At 38.2% G+C, this 21,284-nt stretch overlaps 1 protein-coding gene across 1 annotated transcript in view; it reads right to left on the reverse strand.

Annotated features, from left to right (window-relative positions):
* LOC114648899 (neuronal tyrosine-phosphorylated phosphoinositide-3-kinase adapter 1) overlaps positions 1-21,284 on the reverse strand; it is a 239,590-nt gene that overhangs the window by 8,922 nt on the left and 209,384 nt on the right. Inside the window, exon 7 of the mRNA XM_051924056.1 lies at positions 32-1,731. Coding sequence (XP_051780016.1) covers positions 1,336-1,731 — 396 coding nt within the window. The 3' untranslated portion in view covers positions 32-1,335. The remainder of the gene's footprint in view (positions 1-31; positions 1,732-21,284) is intronic.

Genomic DNA, 21,284 nt, shown 5'->3' on the forward strand with positions numbered 1-21,284 from the left:
TTATACTCAGCTCTGTTAAAGGCCAGAGCACAAAAAAATGCCTTTCACTCCCTTGTTTTTCACTGCAAACCACTCACTGTGTGAGGATGAAGAGAAATGAGCTTTGACTCTTTTCAGCAGAGAGGATATTCCTGTGTGGAATAGCAGAAACAAGTTAACTTTACATCTATATAATTTGCATGGTGTTAATTTACCTAGTTAGTTTGCACATGAAAGCTTTCCTTTGGCACAGAACAGAGGTGCAAACTCCTTGGCTTTTACTTGTTTACCTATTACCATAAGAGTGAAGCACTGGCATATCTTTGACTTGAAATGACTTAGGAAAGTTTTCCTACACCTATAAAGTTTCCTACACCACAAAATTTTGAAAGGGTCTTTGACTTGACCTCTTACAGAACTATTCATTTTGCCAATTAAAACTGTAAACTTGGTGAGCAAAGTAATTATACAATGTTGTGTGATATCCAAACCACCTACACAGAAGTGCCTTCTATAAAAAGAAGACTCAACAAATTTGGGTGCATTTGTATTTTTTTCCTTTCCACTATGGACATTAGCATTGACATCTGTCTTTTTGGCAAAGGTAGTGTGATACTGTTTTGTCATGTGTACTGTATATGCATATGGGAAAACAAAGGTCTCATCAATTGGTTTTTATTTTTAATATGTTGTGTTGTGACAGTGCAACTGCAAATATGTAGCATCTGTAGGCCTCCTACACTTTCCACTTATAGTTGTAAAAGAGCATAAAATAAAGAGTCACTCTTAAGTCTTACAAGTTTCTCTGGCCCACATGCATTAGTGTGCAGTTCTTGGAGCAGCAGTACTTATACACGCTTTTGTCATTTAAGTGACTATGTGTCTTTTCTGATCAGTTGAAAGGGTCTTTTTGATGAGACCATGGCTTTTGTTGTTTGTTGAAATCCAAGATTAAACACAAGGTCTGTGCACTGCAGATAGCAAGGTCTAATTGATTCTACTAAAAACAAATACTGTGAAACCTCCATTGAAGGGATGTTTGTCTGTACAGGGGCTCTATGGTGAGCGACCTATGCTACAATGAGTATTCTGGTCAATTCCTGTATATGGCCAACACAACATGAATTGAATACCCCTTGGCAGCTTGTTTTTGTAGTTATTCTGCATCACTACAAGCTGACAAAAGTATTTCTAAGTTGTCCTTGTCAGGGGTTTGTCCACATTTCTAAAAGCAAATACTCACCCACTCGCATACTCCTGGTATTAGGCTTGTACAATTATGAAAGGTTCATAACATGGCTCGAACAGTCCCCCACCACCTATCACTACCACCACCTTTTCTTTGCAGAGCCCAACTTAAATGGCAGTGTCCCAAAGCACGGTCTGCTGCCTACGACAAGGAGGTGTGCCAGTCTTTCTTGTCTCTGTGTTCTTGCGCCAGCTGGGAAGTATTGGCATGCTGTCCTGCTTGCAGAGGCTTCGCTCAGGCCGCCGATGAGCTTTGATCTCTTTGCAGAGGCAGCGTTTGCGCTCTATGACCTCTAGTAGTTTCCCATCCCTTTGCTGTTGGGCCAGAGCAGTCATAGTTACAGCCTCGCCTACAGCTTGAGGCTGACATTGCATTGACTGATTATGTAGGTGCACATGTTGAGGAAGTGGAGAATTACTTCCAGTAGTCGGTGATGGACTTTGGAAATGGTGGGGAACAACACCTGGTTGACTGATGAGATTCTGACGGGATTGGCCAGGTATCTGTAAAGTGGAAAGGAAAAGCAATGAAAAAAGAAAACATTTGGATTGTACACTCTATCTTTGAAAAATGACTGTAAGTGGCTTACTTTTGCAGTGTATTTTTTACTATATTGGAAATTTACAGAGAGAATATTTTCTAATCAAAATGTTACCCATATCATACTGTATGCAAAATCACTCATTAACATGAAGTGTAGTTAAAAAATTATTAAACTGTGAGCTATGTGCAAAGTAGCCTAGTCTTATTTAATAATCCCACACATTTAATAATCTGAAAGGGAATGTACCTTTGAGCAGATATGATATAATTCTCAATAAATCTTTACATACATACTTCATTTCTCCTATTTTTATCCCTATTCTAGCTCCTAATGTGGAGTGGAAAAATCCCTTCTGTAATTAAGTTGGCAAGATTTGATATCAATGAAAGTTGAGCAACAGCTGAAAGAGAGGTATGGGATGTTCATATCTTTGAGACAGCAAGGACAGCAGTAATTTTTGCAAGAGTAGCTTAGTCGGTATTTGGCACATTATGACACTTCCTGGCTTTGACTTTACTCATCCATATTACTAAACGAGAATGGTAAACCGGATATGGACGCAGGGACCTGCCCGTGGACGCAAAAGACATAGTGCGCAAGTGCCACACAAAGCCCCCCCCCAGAGTGAAACAGGAGAGACTACGCACGTGCGCAAGCACCACACAAAGCCGCCCCCACCCCCCCCCCACCGCACCAGAGCAAAACGGGAGAGACTACGAACCGTCAGAGTATTACTAAACGAGAATGGTAAACCGGATATGGACGCAGGGACCTGCCCGTTGACGCAAAAGACATAGTGCGCAAGTGCCACACAAAGCCCCCCCCCAGAGTGAAACAGGAGAGACTACGCACGTGCGCAGGCGCCACACAAAGCCGCCCCCACCCCCAAACCACCCCCCACATCCCCCCCGGCGCACCAGAGCAAAACGGGAGAGACTACGAACCGTCAGAGTATTACTAAACGAGAATGGTAAACCGGATATGGACGCAGGGACCTGCCCGTGGACGCAAAAGACATAGTGCGCAAGTGCCACACAAAGTCCCCCCCCCGACGCACCACAGCAAAACGGGAGAGACTACGAACCGTCAGAGTAGGAAACAAAGTAAAACGTCATAAAGAGGTTAAAGAACAGGGACAAACACATGGAGAGCAGGTTACAGAACAAAGCCCCCTTCCCCAGAGTAAAACGAGAGAGACTACGAACCGTCTGACATGCCGCAAGCAGGATAAAGCGAGGTCAGAAATAAAACACAGAGTAGGAAACAAAGTAAAACTTTATAAAGGGATTAAAGAATGGGGACGAACACATGGAGAGCGGGTTACAGATGATGAAAACTGGAATGCAACAGCTTCAAAAAAACCTACGCACGAAACACATGCACACCGAGATACAGAATATAAAGGCAGAAACAACGACAGTTAAATGTCCACACCACACAGCGGAGGCGGACCCGGAAGGTGCAGGTGCCTACATCGTGCGTCGGAAGGCGCGGTAAAGTACAAAAGGCAAAGGCGGCTACACAGCATGGTAAAAACCGACATAATACGGAAGGCGCAGGCGTCGCCGCCATATTGTGAGTGGCACTAATGCGTGGTGAAGGCACAGGAGGAGACATAGCAAAACAAGAGGAGTCAACGCCCCGCCCCAGAGTGAAACGGGACACACTACGGAGTCCACAAAGGTTCATACATCAAACCCGAGATGGTACGGACACGCGTCTGAAACCACGGAAGCAAAACTGTCTCGGCTCCAAAACCAAACAGCTCAACAACTAACACAGCTTCGACACCGAGCCCGCATGGAGAGATCTAATGAACGTGGACGCCTACAACGCGCGTCTCAAACTGCGTAGGCAAAGCAGGCACGGATTCAACACGACACAGCTTGAGTGACCGAGATACAAACACGCGCCTGCCTGGATATAATTAATGAACGCAGGCGCCTACAACGTGCGTCTGAAATGCCGCAGACCAGGCAGGCACTGCTCCAAAAAGAAAAAGCTCAACTAAACGAGATACGAAGTGAAACGGGAAACACTACAGAGTCCGCAGTGCTCCACAATGCACCGCATAATAGTTCGGAAAGAGCTTTGTAGTAATAGTGGGGAGACCCAGAGTGACACGGGTGAACGCTCTGTATTAAACATTCGTCATCCTCACACGTCCAAACTATACAGCATAGGTGAATCACATTACACTGATGCATTATTAACAGTACGATAAACATCACAGTATCGCAAACAAATGTAAATTATTACTCGAAAAAGGGAAAATATATTCACCACGGACCAGGTGTCATTGAAACAAGAGCAGAATAAAGCGAGATCAGAAATGAAAGACAGAGTAGAAAGCAAAGTAAAACGTCATAAACAGGTTAAACGAGGGGGCCAAACACATGGACAGCAGGTTACAGATAATGAAGAACGGAATTCAAAAGCTTCAAAAACAAAAGCTCGACTGACCGAGATACAAACTGAAACGGGAAACACTACGGGGTCCGCAGTAGTCCACAATGCACCTCATAATAGTACGGACGGAGCTCCGTATTAACAGTGGGGGGCCCCAGAGTGACACGGGCAAAGGCTCCGTATTAAACGTGCATCAACCTCACACGTGGCTGCCCAGCGGGCACAGGTTCAAAATGCCGGGGGTAGGCGAGCGAAGCGAGCAGGGGGCGGAGCCCCCTTGTTCTCTTAGAATGCACAAATTGTATTCTCACATATTTATTTATAGTTAACCCTATTGATGATAATACATTCAAGAAACAGGTTACTTCTTTCTAATTTAAAGCCCTTTTTGCCCTTTGTCTTCATTTCCTGAATGGATATTACTTCTAGTTGCTCCTTGGATGGCCTTTTTAACCTGACTTTATATGTCTGTCTCTCAGTATTGCAGTTCACAATTCATCTAGTGCCATAATGCTATAAGCTGCTCAGCTATGTTTTTGAACTATTCAGCTGGCAAATTTCATAGCCTAAAATTCCATTTCCCAAAATGAGTTATCCTTGCCTATGCTTGTGTAAATAAAATCACTTGAGGCATTTCACATACATTCATGGTTGCTACTGCCAAAAATTCAGAATATCTGAAAATGTCTGACTTTATTCAGAGGTTTGTACCAAGGTTATTATAGTTAACGAAAACTAAAATCAAAACTGAAACTATTATTAAAAAAACATTTTCGTAAATTGAAATAAAATAATTAACAAAACCAAAATGAAAAACTAAAACTAAACAAAACTATTAAAGCAGCTGGAAAGACTAACTGAAATAAAATAATAATTTATTAAAATATTTTTAGTTTTTGAATGAATATTCTTGCCGTTAGTCTTTAACCCTAAAACAGAAAGTCATCCCCCAAGAGCCGACCGCACATATTCATCCAGTGATCGGCGGCGAGTGACGGAGGGCGGCATTTGCGGTTACAAAGCGAGCTGAATGCGGGTGCGTAAAGCATGTGAAATGGAAAGCGATTTACTGTGCCGCCTTTCTTTGTGCTTGTTGTATATCAAGATGTAATTCAAACGCCTGAAAACAGAATGTGCTGGTCATCAAAACGTTTACCATATGGACAGAAAAAACACTAGTGAGTAACGTTTCAATTTATTTCTCAGGTGACTGCTTTTTGTTGACAGCAATTCACCTGCCACTTCGCACAGGAGAAATCGTTTTTTACTTTCTCATATACGAAGTATACAGATAGTAATCATGAAAAAATTCGACCTCAATATTTTGATGCATCTTGACATGATAGACCTCCCAGAGTCCAAAAATACCGTTTTTTGGAATTGTGTGTGTGTGTCTGTGTGTGTGTAAACACGATAACTCATAAACGCAACTAGATAGACAGATGAAATTCGGCATGTGGTTGTAACACAACAGTTGTAGATCTGTATTAACTTTTGGGCCAAATCCATCACCAGAAGTGGTACTTTACCTGAACACATACATTTTTTTTTTTTTATTCAAGCAGCTGCAGAGTCTGATTTATTCAACTTTACTTTTATAACAATTGTTCAATATATTATTAATTTGATTTGATTTGTTATTGATTGTTCCTTAATGTACATATTATAAAAATATAATCATTGTCTTGCGGTTTACTCCTCAAATATCCATCCCCATACCTGAGTATATGAGAAAGTCTCAGGGAGACCACTCCCGATTTTTGAAAATAAAATGGCACTGATCTAGAGATGAAAGCAATGAAAAACTAAACATACTAATGGGTTTTTGTATTTATTCTATATGCATTTATCTTTTTTAGTTCATATTCACAAGTCAAAACCTGATATTGTGAAAGTAATCCATTAGCAGAATTATATTTTAAAATATTTGTCTCCCATTTTTCAATGTTTTTCTCTCACTTTCAAAATAGATAGTTGAAATATCATATTCTTTTTGTTCTTAACATCAGCCTTATCATACATATTGCATACCAGGAAGTTTTCCTGCCTTTCATCCAATCCTGCTGTGGTAGGTTCCAGATTTCCTGCGATCCTTCTCTGGATAGATAGGTTTAGATAATGTATATATTGTTCTTAATCTCAGATGCTGTCTCTGTCGTTTTATGCCTGTCCGTACTCCTATTACCTGCTCTTACTCTGCTCATTATGGGTTTACTGTCCTTTATATTGGGCTATTCAAGTCTCACCACCCCAAACCTTTGACACTACATGCTTGTTTTTCCTTGTTTCCCTAAATACAGCTACAGTAGATAGATAGGTGGGGTCTGCACACTGATTCAAGTCTAAGAGTCCTGTTCTTCCTTAGCCCCTGTGATTTTCATGAGAAAATATTTTAAAAATTATACAATTATGTAAAATTGTTCATATTCAGTATCTAGTTTTGATTATGCTTGTTTTTATCAGACAAAAGCAAGACCAGATAGTAAACCATGTAGTGTAGTAAGCTTCCACTAACATTAAACTCATATCCAAATCTGTTAAGTGCACAGTTCTGTCTGATTGTGACACAAAACTAAACTCCGTAGGAGCTCCATGCCATAATTACTAAAACTAAAACTGAAACTAATAGATATAAAAATAAAACTAAAAATACACAATGAAGGAAAACTAAAACTAAACTGAATTTCCAAGTAAGGTCAGAAATAATATAGAAATAAAAACTAATACAAAAAAGCAAAACTATAATAACCTTGGTTTGTACTTCAGTTTGTTTGCTGAGGTTAATAGCCTGGCCAGTTATCTTAGTCACAATCAAGTTTTTAAGAGCATAAAAACAGCAATTTTGAAAGGACTATCTGTTTCAGAGGCTAAATTTTTTGATTGCCATAAAAATGGAATTTTCTACACGTGAGCCATTTCCATTCTCCTGAGTAATCCCATGTTCCAGTAATATTGTCTTTGCTGTAATTAGTAAGATCCATGTTTCCCCGTTCTTTGGCACTGTCCTCATTTATTGGTCTTACACTGGCAAATTTGAAGATAGTCTTTAAAAACCAAATCTTGATTCTTTTCAGATTGCTCAGTATTAACCTACTTGAAATTTAACATTTTTACATGTTGGTTTGGTGAGGTCAGTTTTCTTCCAGATTTTGGTGCACTTAAATCAGTATAATATTCATGAAAACTTGCAATTAGAGTTCTGAAAGTGATATGGCATTGTAAATTGCTCTCATTATAATAATTACCAAAAAATGATGAAAGTGGATCAGGGATTTTATTCCTTTTTGTTTATACTTGCCCTCAGTATGGCATTTGATGCAATAGGTTATTTTAAATTTTTTAGGTGGTTACAGCATTCTGTGGGTATAGGGAACTGGCTATAGATTCATATGCCACTGAAAAAAATGTTGAGTTTCTATGTTAAATTTTACTTCTCATTAAGTAAGAATAAATATTAGTGCTGGCAGCATTACTTTTCAAAAACATGGCTGCATGTTGCAGGTTACTGTAGTGTCTACAAGACATAGCCTACCTCAATTAGGCCTTGACAATTAATTGAATTAAAATTCTATAAAAATGGAGATACAGCCATGTACAAGTACTAAACTACAAACAACAGCAATTTATATATATGGTATACACTGCAACATTTGTGGACCTGAAAGAGGAACACTGATCATGTCATAAAAGGAGGAGGGGGAGGTATCGGGCATTTAGAATACACTTACCGGAACAGATAGGACAAATGAGAAGACAGTATTCAATTTATCAAGCTCTTTTGTTGAACTAATAGCTAAGCTATAGCAATATCTCATCCAGATATTTTTTTAAATTTCCCAAGGTTTCTGCTTCAGCACATGACTCATTAATTTGTTCCAGATTCCCAGAACTGTTTGTGTTAAGACATGCTTTCTGGATTTAGTCTTCAATACACTTCTCCTTAACTTCCACTAGTGTCCTCCAAGTATGCGATTTGATATTTACTTGAAAGAATTCAGCTGGATTCACCTTATCACTGCCTTTAAGGTCCCCATGTAGGCCTTCTCTGCTTGAGATGAAAAAAGTTTAACTACCTGAACCTACCAAAATAGAATATGTCCTTCAGACATGGGATGCACTTGGTTGCTCTCCTGTGCATGACTTAAAATTCTGCTGTGTCTTTTTTTGTAGTGGTTACCAGAACTGCACACTGGATTCCAGATGTAGTATCACTAGTGCATTATATTGTCTAAGCATAACATCTTTTGATTTATATTCAAAATTTATTATTATAATAATATTATTATTATTTATATTTATATCAAGCCTGTGTTGTCTAAGCACAACCTTGAAACAGTGATACATGCTTTTATAACATCTCGTCTAGATTACTGTAATGCGCTTCTTTTTGGAATTAGCCAGGCCTCCATGGCTCGCCTACAGCTGGTGCAAAACGCTGCTGCTCGATTTTTAACTGGCACAAGAAAGCATGAGCATGTTACCCCGATTTTGGCTTCCCTCCACTGGCTTCCAATTCGTTTTCAAATCCATTTTAAGATCCTTGTATTTGTTTTTAAATCTCTTAATGGGTGTGCCCCTCTTTATTTGTCGGAACTGCTGCACCCTTACGTATCATCTCGCTACCTCAGGTCAGCAGACCAGATGCTTTTACGCGTTCCCAGGGCACGATGCAAACTCCGAGGTGATCGAGCTTTTTCAGTTGCAGCCCCAAAACTCTGGAACGATTTGCCATTGCATGTTAGGCAGGCTCCTTCGCTAGCTGCCATTAAATCCTTTTTAAAAACACATTTTTACTCTCTGGCTTTTAACCCTGTATAATATGTTGGCTATTTGTATATTTTTATACTTTCTATTAAGAATGTCTTCAGCTCTTATGTGTTTATGTGTTGTTTTTCTTTGTACAGCACTTTGGTCAGCCTTGAGGTTGTTTTTAAAGTACTTTATAAATAAATAAACTAAACTAAACTATATTCAAATGTTTTTATAATAAAATCTAACATTTTACTAACTTTTTAATTGTGTCTGCACATTGCTTAGATAAACTCTTAATCATTTCCAGAGGTTGTTTATTATGAGACAGTGTTTCCCATCATGTATTTATAACTGATTTTCCTTTTTGCAACATGTAGCACTTTGCAGTTTTTTTATAAAAAACTTCCTTTTCCAAGTGTTCATCCAGTTTTGATGATTGTCATGGTGCTTTGTATTATTTTTGCTGCCTCTTCAGTATCTGCTCTCCTTCTAATTTCATTATTATTTGTGAATTTTGCAACTCTGCCAGAATATTCACTATTAATACAAATTACAAAAAGAAATGATCCAGGCTATGTGACATCTTATTGGCGATGGCTTAGGGTTTGTGTTCTATCTGCCCCACACATTTCAACCTGTCCAATATTATACGCCAACAATTAAAGGGACAAAACATTTTGTTTTATCTGACTGGTGTAAAAGATGTTCTTCAGGTCTGTTTCGGACGCTAGCGAATCCAATGCTTCATACTGGAAACTGATGAAAAATCTCCCAATGGAATAAACAGACGCCTTGATTGCCAATATGGAAACATACTTTACTGCGTTCAAGTCTAAGGAATTCCAGATTAAAAACTAATTGCAATCTGTACACTCCAGTGTCATACAACACAGAGATAAAATTGGATCCTTACACAGAGAGATCATTGCACTTAAAGGTGGCAGGCCATGGCTGCAGAACAAACATACAAATTGTTGGCCTCAGTGAAAATTCAGAGGAAGACAATACACTTAACTTTCCTTCTAAAGCCTGGTCGACGTTTTTCTGGCCATCTGAGCTTATTATCTAAAAACAGAATATTAGCATATTATCTAAAATAGAATTGTTTTCTAAAAAAACAATTCTATATTTACGGACTTTACTTCTCTTAATTCTATATCTTTCTTATTTAAGTGTCCATTAATTATCTTTTGTATATTATTTATTTATTATTATTCTTATCCTGCGGTGGGTTGGCACCCTGCCCGGGATTGGTTCCTGCCTTGTGCCCTGTGTTGGCTGGGATTGGCTCCAGCAGACCCCCGTGACCCTGTGTTCGGATTCAGCGGGTTGGAAAATGGATGGATAGATGGATTATTCTTATCTAAATATAATTTGTTTTTCTTTGCATGGATGTAACTACGGAACTTCTTTAAACTTCTTTAAAATGTTGTAAAACACTTTGAGCTACATCATTTGTCTGAAAATGTGCTATAGGAAAAAAATGTTGTTGTTGATATTAGTCAGTGCCAAAACAGATCAGGTCGCTGTTTCTTCATCGGCTCCTATTATGAAATGTGGAGTACACATTTACCCTCATTAGGAAAGGTTTATATGTGAAGTTTAACTCATCACGGATAATGAAAAACAGCAGTTTTTGCTATCTATCTGCAGAGCTGAGAGGACAGAAAACTATAAGAAGTTGCGCACCCTCTCTAAATCAAGCTCCTTTTCTACCTGATTTAGACATACAGCTACTCAGTTTTCATGGCACCGACATATGTATAGGCATCAATGGAAATGTGGTTATGGATTCACTAATTGATAAGTTCCTTCCTCCAGTGGAGTTGCTTAGTAAATACCTTTTGCATTTAAATCCATCTTCTTTTTTTAACTTTTATTGAATTTATTGAAACATGACTCTTGGCTTTCAGCTTTGGAGAGGTTTTGTCCTCATTTTCTACACATAAATCATGAATTTGAATGGAGTGGATCATGTCCATTTTAAATGAATAACTGATCAGCACGCTCATATTTTTGTAGGGGTGTAGGTAGTGTGCGGGATTGACCTATTTCCTTGTTACCACCGGAGTCATGATTACCACACCTGTGTTCCACAGTAGTTTAAAAAGAAGTTGTAGCATGAGGGAAAGAAAGAAACAAAGAGAATGAATAGAACAATAAAAGAAAGAAATCAAGTGATCAGAGGTTAAAAACAAAAATAAAAGTAAGAAAAGGCAGGATCACAGAGAAGCCTATGCTGCATCAGTGAAGGCAGGATGGTGGAAGTGATCCCAACAGTAGCATTTTGCCCGGCACTTGAGGGGTAAAGGTCGCTCTGTTTGAGCACCTCTGGAGAGCTGGAGTGACCATTCGCTCACGAATGTTTCTGCACACGTAGACGGAATGACAGCACGAGTAGGAGCAAGGCTCAGCATGACGCCCTGCAGAACACAGAGGGACTGGCAGTAGGGGATGCAAAGTAAGATTTAATGGTTGACCGTGCCTGTCAGGAAGATGTCCTCTTGTGCTGCAGGGTCTCATCTGGAATAAGCAGAGGAGATGTCAGATTTAGGGAGGGAGCGCTGTGGTTAAGAGTGTGTTTAAGAAATATTTTTCTGCCCTTGATTTTAACCTTAGTTTTAATTGAATATTTATTGTTCGATTATGGACTTTTCAACCTCCATGGTGTTCACTTTTTACTTGCTTTTATTCTGGATTATTTATTTATTTATTTATTTATTAAGAGACATTGCAGTAATTTTGCATGTTAGGAAATAAAAGCACCTGTTCACTTACACCAACTCTTGACTGTGTGTATCCTCACTTACTGGGGTTCATCTTTGGATACATTATCAACAGTTCTGGGTTCAAGCGGCTCCTAGAAGTGTCTCAAGGAGTGTGTAGCCAACCCAGACCATCACAATCAGCTGTTAGGGCTGAAATAAATGGACACCTCTTGCAATGGGAAGAGCTAACACACTAGGGTTCATTATTATATCTCAGGGACGAGGACCAATATGCTCTTGGCACTTTATCTCCATTGTAAAGAGTCATTTTCTATGATCTCCCCTATCAGGATGAGGTTTGGTGCAAACACTAATGATCCTAAGGAGGAGGAGGAGGTTAGGAGCATGCGCATTGCCGCACCCACAACACAATAAACCAACTCAGGATCCAGATTAGGACCTGAATGCAGCCATGCAACGGGTGACACCTTAGCACCACACTAGTTCAGATGGAGTGGAACACTGTGAGGCTTTTTATGGTGGCTGGAGTGCCAATTCTGCCACCAGCCCCCAAGTTTTTCCCTGCAGGTTGGAGGGCCTACATGCAGGGATGGGTGCAGATTAACGTCATACCCAGGACGGAGCAATTGCAGGTTAAGGGCCTTGCTCAAGGGCATTTACGTGATTCGAACCGGCAACCTTCCCATTGCCAGTGCAGATCCCTAGCCACAGAGCCACCAATACGCCTAATGATCTTAAGCAAATAAATAAACATTTTCTAACATACTACTTCAATCTGTTTTATTAGCTTCCCATGTCTTCCTTATCAATTTGCTTATAGTTTCTTAGATTCCCTGAATTTTCCACACCTTTCAGAGATGAAAGCATTGTAGCTGGGCACCTCTATTATTTTGAACGTGCTGAAATAAGTTCTGAGCTCTATGAAAAAAGGGAAAGGCCCAAGCAGTGTTTGCAGTTTGCAGTTAATTTCAGACTTTTGGGAAGAGTTTTCTTTACCTCTTTTCCAAATGCTGAATACTCAATTCAACACTTCAGTCATCTCTCTCCTACTTAAAAAAGGCAAAGGACTCCATGTCAGAATTTCAGGCCATTATTCATAATGAATTCAAATATCAAACTGTTTGCTAAAGTCCTGGCTCACAGACATCAATCTTTTTATTTATAAACTGATCCATCCTGATTCTTGTATTCCCATTTTCCATCCATCCATTATCCAACCCGCTATATCCTAACTACAGGGTTACGGGGGTCTGCTGGAGCCAATCCCAGCCAACACAGGGCGCAAGGCAGGTAACAAACCCCAGGCAGGGCACTTGCCCACCGCAGGCATTCCCATTTTGCCTCAGATAATCTCAGAAGACTGCTTTACCTAATTGATACAACACCATCTTTATCTTCCACTGCAGTTTAACTCTTCCAGGATGCTGAAAAGATGTTTGATTGGCTAAATTGGGTATTTCTTTGGTAGGTCCTGGACAAGATTGGATTTAGTGCTGTGTTTGTAGGCATGATTAAAAAATTGTACTCTATACCTTCAGCTGTCCTGCTCACAAATTCAGACATACCTTCTTCTTTTTTTAGTGTTCAAGAAGGGGCTGTTCTCTCTTCAGTTTATCATTACTGTGGAGATGCTATTTGAGACCATTCATATATCTAAATTACTTGCTCCTATTTGATTAAATAATATAAATCACAGAAGTTCTCTTTACTCTGATGACATACTCCTATATCTTGGGAATGCCCCTAAGGATCTTCCACATGTTTTAGATCTTTTCCAGTCCCTTCCATTTATGTCATGGTATACAATTAACTGACTGAAGTCCACCCTACTACCACTTAATGCTTCTGACTGCTCTTCAACTTCAATGTGTCTATCACCATTACTGACTAGTTCAAGTACTTCGGTATTGACATTAACTTCTCTGTGCATGAAATTTCAAACTCAAACTCTTCTTGACTTTGAAGACATTAAATCCTTGATCCAGTCATCATCAAATATCTCAATGATTTTTCAGTTGCATCTGGCCATTGTGAAAATGAATGTTGTTTCCAGACTTAACTTCAGAAGCTCCATGATTCCTTTACCTCCTCCATCTTATTGATCAGAGGTTCACCCTCAGCTCCAGTTTTAATTGGATATGACAGGAGACTCAGATTTAAATGTACTGCCTTAATCTAGGAGAGGTCTGATGCAGGTGCCTTGCTTCCAAATTTAAAATTGTACCACTGGGCTTGTGTGTATGTGATTATTTCACATATTTACTGCATTTCGTCTGGTATTTTTCCTTTTGATTTACCAATTAAAAAGCTATCACTAAAAAAAAAAGTAATGGAACTGCAGTCAAAAATTCACCCCATATGGAATATTCACTTAATTTCTGTACTCTTTGTCTCCTACCTATTAACTAACTTGCAATCAAGTTTTATACATTACCTTTGATGCCAACAGCTTATAGTTTTAAAATGAATCTTAGGTGTAGCATTGCATGTAGTGAGAAGTCAAGCAAAATGACACCTTTTATTGGCTAAGTAAAAAGATTACGATATGCAAGCTTTCAAGGTAGCTCAAGAAGGCTAATACAATGTTACGTTATATAATATCAATAGTATATACAGTAATCCCTCCTCCATTGCGGGGGTTGCGTTCCAGAGCCACCCGCGAAATAAGAAAATCCGCGAAGTAGAAACCATATGTTTATATGGTTATTTTTATATTGTCATGCTTGGGTCACAGATTTGCGCAGAAACACAGGAGGTTGTAGAGAGACAGGAACGTTATTCAAACACTGCAAACAAACATTTGTCTCTTTTTCAAAAGTTTAAACTGTGCTCCAAGACAAGACAGAGATGACAGTTCAGTCTCACAATTAAAAGAATGCAAACATATCTTCCTCTTCAAAGGAGCAAACAAATCAATAGGGCTGTTTGCTTTTAAGTATGCGAAGCACCACGGCACAAAGCTGTTGAAGGTGGCAGCTCACACCCCCTCCGTCAGGAGCAGAGAGAGAGAGAGACAGATAAAAAAATCAATACGTGCCCTTCGTGCTTTTAAGTATGCGAAGCACTGTGCAGCATGTCGCTTCACGAAGCAGCTGCACAGAAGGTAGCCAACGTGAAGATAATCTTTCAGCATTTTTAGACGAGCGTCCGTATCGTCTAGGTGTGCGAACAGCCCCCCTGCTCAATCCCCCTACGTCAGGATCAGAAAAAGTCAGCGCGAGAGAGAGAGAGAGAGAGAGAGAGAGAGAGAGAGAGAGAGAGAAAAGTAAGCTGGGTAGCTTCTCAGCCATCTGCCAATAGCGTCCCTTGTATGAAATCAACTGGGCAAACCGACTGTGGAAGCATGTACCAGAAATTAAAAGACCCATTGTCCACAGAAATCCACGAACCAGCAAAAAATCCGCGATATATATTTAAATATGCTTACATATAAAATCCGCGATAGAGTGAAGCCGCGAAAGGCGAAGCGCGATATAGCAAGGGATCACTGTATATATATGTATATATACATATATAGTACAAGTCAAATAAGGTTATGCTTAAGCTATATATAATGTACTAGGAAAGCCTCATCTGGACTACTATCAATAGCTCCTGATGACCCTGATTCTCTTGATTCACTAACACAATGTCTAACTTGTATCTCAAAATGGATGAATAGTAACTTTCTCAAGTTAAATAAAGAGAAAACTGAAATCTTAGTGAATGGCAATAATGGATACAATGAGGCTATTAGAAATAAACTGGATACATTAGGAATAAAAGTCAAGACGGAGGTAAAAAGCTTAGGGGTAACTGTTGACTGTAATCTACATTTTAAATCAGATCACTAGGACAGCATTTTTTCACTTAAGAAACATAGCAAAAGTTAGACCTCTTATATCATTGAAAGATGCTGAGAAATTAGTTCACGCTTTTGTTTTCAGTCGACTAGATTACTGTAACGCAATTCTCTCAGGAATACCCAAAAAAGACATAAATCGTTTGCAACTAGTGCAGAATGCAGCTGCTAGAATCCTAACCAGGAAAAGAAAATCTGAGCACATTTCTCCAGTTTTGATGTCACTACACTGGTTACCTGTGTCATTCAGGATTGACTTTAAAATTCTGCCTATGGTTTATAAAGCCTTAAATAATCTCGCCCCATCTTATATATCGGAATGTCTGACACCTTATATTCCAAATCGTAACCTCAGATCTTCAAATGAGTGTCTCCTTAGAATTCCAAGAGCAAAACTTAAAAGAAGTGGTGAGGCGACCTTCTGCTGTTATGCACCTAAATTCTGGAATAGCCTGCCAATAGGAATTCACCAGGCTAATACAGTGGAGCACTTTAAAAAACTGCTGAAAACACATTATTTTAACATGGCCTTCTCATAACTTCACTGTAATTTAAATCCTGACACTCTGTATATCCAATTCATTATAATAACTAGTCATGGTGGCTCTAAAATCTGTACTAACCCCTACTCTCTCTTCTGTTTTCTTTTCCGGTGTCCAAGCCACCACCATCTACTCAAAGCACCGTGATGTTCCAACAATGATGGATGGATTAAAAGCCAGAAGTTTGTATGACCATCAGCATCAAGTGACTCCGTGAGAACCCTAACTACAAAGAGGACTATTTCATTTATGTTAGGTAGAATGCCCAGAGGGGACTGGGCGGTCTCGTGGCCTGGAACCCCTGCAGATTTTATTTTTTTCTCCAGCCATCTGGAGTTTTTTTTGTTTTTTCTGTCCACCCTGGCCATCGGACCTTACTTTTTTTCTATGTTAACTAATGTTGTCTTATTTTAATCTCTTATTTTCTTTTTCTTTTCTTCATTATGTAAAGCACTTTGAGCTACTTTTTGTATGAAAATGTGCTATATAAATAAATGTTGTTGTTGTACTTTGTAGAGTTTCAATCTCAATATTAAAACCAAAAAATAACAACACAAAAGTAGAGCTAGAGAAAGTCCAGAAGAGAGAAACTAGACAGATTCTGGGACTGAGAGGTATGAGCTGTAGGGGAAGACTGAAGGAGTTGAACTTTTTCAGTTTAAGCAAACAGAGATTAAGAGGGATATGACTAAAGTGTTAAACATTATTACAGCTGTTACTATCAAATAAACTCTTCAACAAGAACACAGGAACACTGTTGGAAACTTGTTAAAGGTAAATATCACGCAAATATTAGGAACTTTTTCTTCATATAAAGAACCATGCATACATGGAATAAATTACAAAACAGTGTAGTAGAGAGTATAACTTTAGAGACCTTCAAATCATCCTCTTTAATAAAATTCCTGTGTGCGTCCAGGTGTCCGTGTGTGGGTGTCTTCTGGTGAAGTGCGCATGCGTGGGGCATGGTGCAATGAGCGATATTACTGTCAGAGAAAGTTAGAGGCGTTTTACGGAAATACAAACCAGTATTACTGTGAGAGGAAATTAAAGGTACACAATACAGTGACTCATACTACAGCCACATACAAGCCAGTATTACTGTCAGTGGAGATTAAAGGCATATTACTGATGCAAACGCCTGTATTACCGCCAGAGAAAATTAAAGGTATATTATGGACATACAAGCCAGCGGATGTACAAGACAGTATTACTGTCACAGAAAATTAAAGACACACAACACACAGCGGCAGCCCACGAAGAACGGTCAGCTCAGCAAGTAAACATCAACAAAAGAAAGGCTGAAAAAAAGAAAAATACAACCAACAAAAAGAATGAGGTCAAAGTCCCTTGCCATTTAATATAGACTGTTCCTACTAATGTTTATGCACTACTGTTCTAGCGCCCGTTATTGTAACGGGCTAAATGACTAGTGACTTAATATTACGTTAGAGGGTGTAGGTGAATAGGACCAGCCAGCTTGTTGGGCTGAATGGACCGTTCTAATCAAAATTGTTCTAAAGCTGTAATGCGTAAAACATTGCACATTTCTACAATTGTTTTATGTGTCAGTGGTAAAGAGCACTTTTTTGCTTTGTCTGCAGACCAATCAAAAACCTCCTTAATAACTTTTTAATTTAGTAAATGAATGACTTTTTTATTGAGTTGAGAAATGTGTAAAATACTCTTTTTCAGTATGATTTATTATTATGCCTTTATGTGCTTTTAGCTCCGATAAGAAAACAGTAATATTAAGATCTTTAAAGTTTATCATATTCTTATTCAAATCAGAATCACATTGTGTCAGAATAAACTACAATATGATTTTTTTGACCAAACTGTACATCCTTAATATCAATATACATTTATATGCTGCACAAATTAACATTTTGATTAAATCAGGCATAAATAACCCCTGCAATCTACTCTTTATTATACTGCATTGCAAACATAACAAAATGAACAATTGCACATTCTTTTTCTCTAGTCAAATACAATTTGGAAGTGTTTTAAGATGGCCCTTTAAATAACAGTGGACTCCGTTTTAACATTCTGTGCTCATGTTAATAATATGATTCCATATAAATGTAACTTCATCACTCCCTTTTCTACCTACTTTGACTGTGTACAATCTGCCTCATTTCACTGCAGTTTTTAATGACAGACCACTGCAATGCTTTATTTTGTGATTTATCTGATATTACAAGCAACAAGAAATAAATTAGAACACTGCATCATAGGTGCTGACCTGACCCAACCTCTGAAATCACATTTTGTGTAAGAAGAACTTCAACAATTTCCTGTGAAGTAACTAACTTGTTTCAAAATAACACTTTTGGTGCTTAAAGTACCTAACAGTCCTCCTTATTTGAATATTTCAGATTTTTTGTGTCATAATGGACCGTTGTGTAATCTCAGGATATTAGTCATACTTTCACTGTTTTTTCTCATGACTTTAAATGTCTATTAAAAGATCGGACTCATCAGGGTATCTGAATGGACTTGGGAGACTTTTTAAACCTAGGCTTTCAATATCTATACAATTAAGATTTAAAGCTGTTTTTTCCTTCTATTAAAGACCTTGTGGCCTTGAGGTTTATGGAGCTATACAGGCTGAATGTTGTTGTTATTCAAACTGGCACCCTCGTGAATGTAGTGCTGATCACAACAGAGGTGTGGATCCAGATGTCCTTGATGAGTTTGGGAATATTTATTTGCATCTTTCCTTTCAGCAGATATTGTCCTCTTGAGTGTCAAATGATTAATCAGTAATTACCAAAGTTCATCACAAAGAAACGGCCGGATTTGACCCATTTCACAAATAAATGGCAACAGTTTCCAAAAATTGCAGTAAGTTTCCAAATATGCCAACACTTAAATTTGTATTGTTGAAACTAAATTCTTCTTTTAGATTTATATTATGGATTTCAGTGTACTTCCCTCCAAAGTATATGCAAATTGTTTGTATGATCTTTTGTTTTATTTTGCATTGCTCTTCCCTTTGGTGCCAAAGTATTTCAAGAAAAAAATATGACAATATATAAGGCTTTTCAATCTGCCCCATAGAAACAGCATTATAATCTGGCAAGTCCTGAGGTTCTGACTGTTTGGTTTTTATATTTTACTCCTTCAGATTCTCATTCTCTTTGTCTCTTTCTTGGGTGTTTCCTATCAGAAATATTGGAGCACTTGGTATTCAATCACATTCAGAATTATTTGTCCTCAAATGACCTTTCTAAATATTCCAAATATTCCAAGCAGGATTTGGAACCCTGTACAGCAATAAGCTCTGGTAAAATAATGAGTCAAATAAGGTCAGTTAATGCTGATTTCATAACTGACATGATAAACCATTAGATATCTTTTTCATTGAATGACAAATTTTGGGTGTGAAATTTGTGGTGCTATTTAGTGCACTTAGTAATAATACCAAAAAAATATAATTTTTATTGTTCAGAAATACAGCTTGTTTAATGCCATCATTTTGGATCAATAATATTGAAAATCTACATGCTTCCACTAGGTCAGATTATCTCAAAACGCAAGGTTAGCCACCAAAGCTATGCAAACGACTCACAGCTATATTTATCTATAGTTCCTAATGACCCTGAGATTTTTGGCTCTCTGATCTAAAGTCTAAGCAGTATTTCTGAATGGATGGGTAGCAACTTTCTCAAACTAAATAAGGAAAAAAATTAAACCTTAATGATTGGCAAACATGGATATAGTGAGATTATCAGAAATAAACTTGAGCCCTTAGGTTTAAAAATTAAAGAGGAGGTAAAGAATTTAGGGGTAATCATCGATTCTGACCTAAATTTTAAATCTCACATTAACCAGATTACTAGGACTGCATTCTTTCACTTAAGGAATATAACAAACGTTAGACCTCTTATAACTTTACAAAATTCTCAAAAATGTATTCATGCTTTTGTTTTTAGTCACCTAGATTACTGAGATGCACTTCTAACAGGTCTACCTAAGAAAGACATCAATCATTTGCAATTAGTGCAGATTGCAGCAGCCAGAATCATAACTAGAAAGAGGATCAGAATTGACTTTGAAACACTACTAATAGTTTATAAAGCCTTTAATAATCTACCCTGTCTGATTTTTTGGAATGCCTGTCCCCCTAACACTCCAAGTCGTAACTTTAGCTCTTCGAATAGAGGACTGCTTATAATTCCAAGAACCAAGCTTAAAAGAAATGGTGAGACAGCGTTTTGCTGTTATGCACCTAAAATCTGGAACACTTTACCAATAAAAATATGTCAGGCTAATACTGTGGAACATTTAAAAACTTCTAAAAACTAATTACTTTAATTTGGCTTTTTGTAGCTACCTTTCAGTTGTACTCTTAATGGACTATATGAATACAGAATTATTATTATTATTTAGGGGAGGCCAGCGACTCCAACTGGTAGAGTACCTTGAGATCTAGCTCACATGTGAGGACAGATGGTGATCATAAGCATTAGTAAAAAAATTAGTACAACAACTGCAGTTTGATACACACTAAAACATTATGAGTACAACACTGGAGCAAAGTTCTTGGGTAAACCCTCAAGTTAACAATTAATTTATAGCCACATTCTTACCCATGGTCATGAACACTGGGTTGTGACAAAAAGAGTAAGATTGTGAGTACGGGTGGTCAAAATGACATTCCTGCATAGGTTTCCTAGCCTCACTTTGTCTGTTAAGGTGAAAAGCTCAGTAATGCTGGAGAACCTCATAGCAGAACCACTACTGTGCAGACTATATTTCTTCACTGTCTTAGCTGAGCGCACCTGAGAATTCTTCAGACAGATCACTGGACTTTTGCAAGGAATAGAGTGGCCTGGTCTTTCCAACATGGCGTGTTACCACTGTAACCATCAAAATGACAAGTTTATGACTGAAGTGAAGTGAAAGGTGTAAAAAGCCCTTCATAATTCTACCCAATAATGAATGGGTTTCTTACACAATAATTTAGTAGTAGGTGTGTAATATGGCAGTGGTTGTTAAACCCGATCCTGGGCTTTTCTTTGGATGTTGGATATTTCTCAAATTATTTAAATTTACAGACTACCTCTTGTGATTTAATTCAACATGTAATTTAATCAGTCTGTTTCTCTATATTGTGTATTTGACTTTTCTGAGACATTTCACAAAGATGTACTGTATTCTGCAGATTGGTATACATATATTAGTACACTTAAGTTTTTCCTTTAGTATTTATATCTAATTTTATTAAAAA

The sequence above is a fragment of the Erpetoichthys calabaricus genome, chromosome 3 (assembly GCF_900747795.2).
Source record: "Erpetoichthys calabaricus chromosome 3, fErpCal1.3, whole genome shotgun sequence".
Lineage (NCBI taxonomy): Eukaryota > Metazoa > Chordata > Cladistia > Polypteriformes > Polypteridae > Erpetoichthys > Erpetoichthys calabaricus.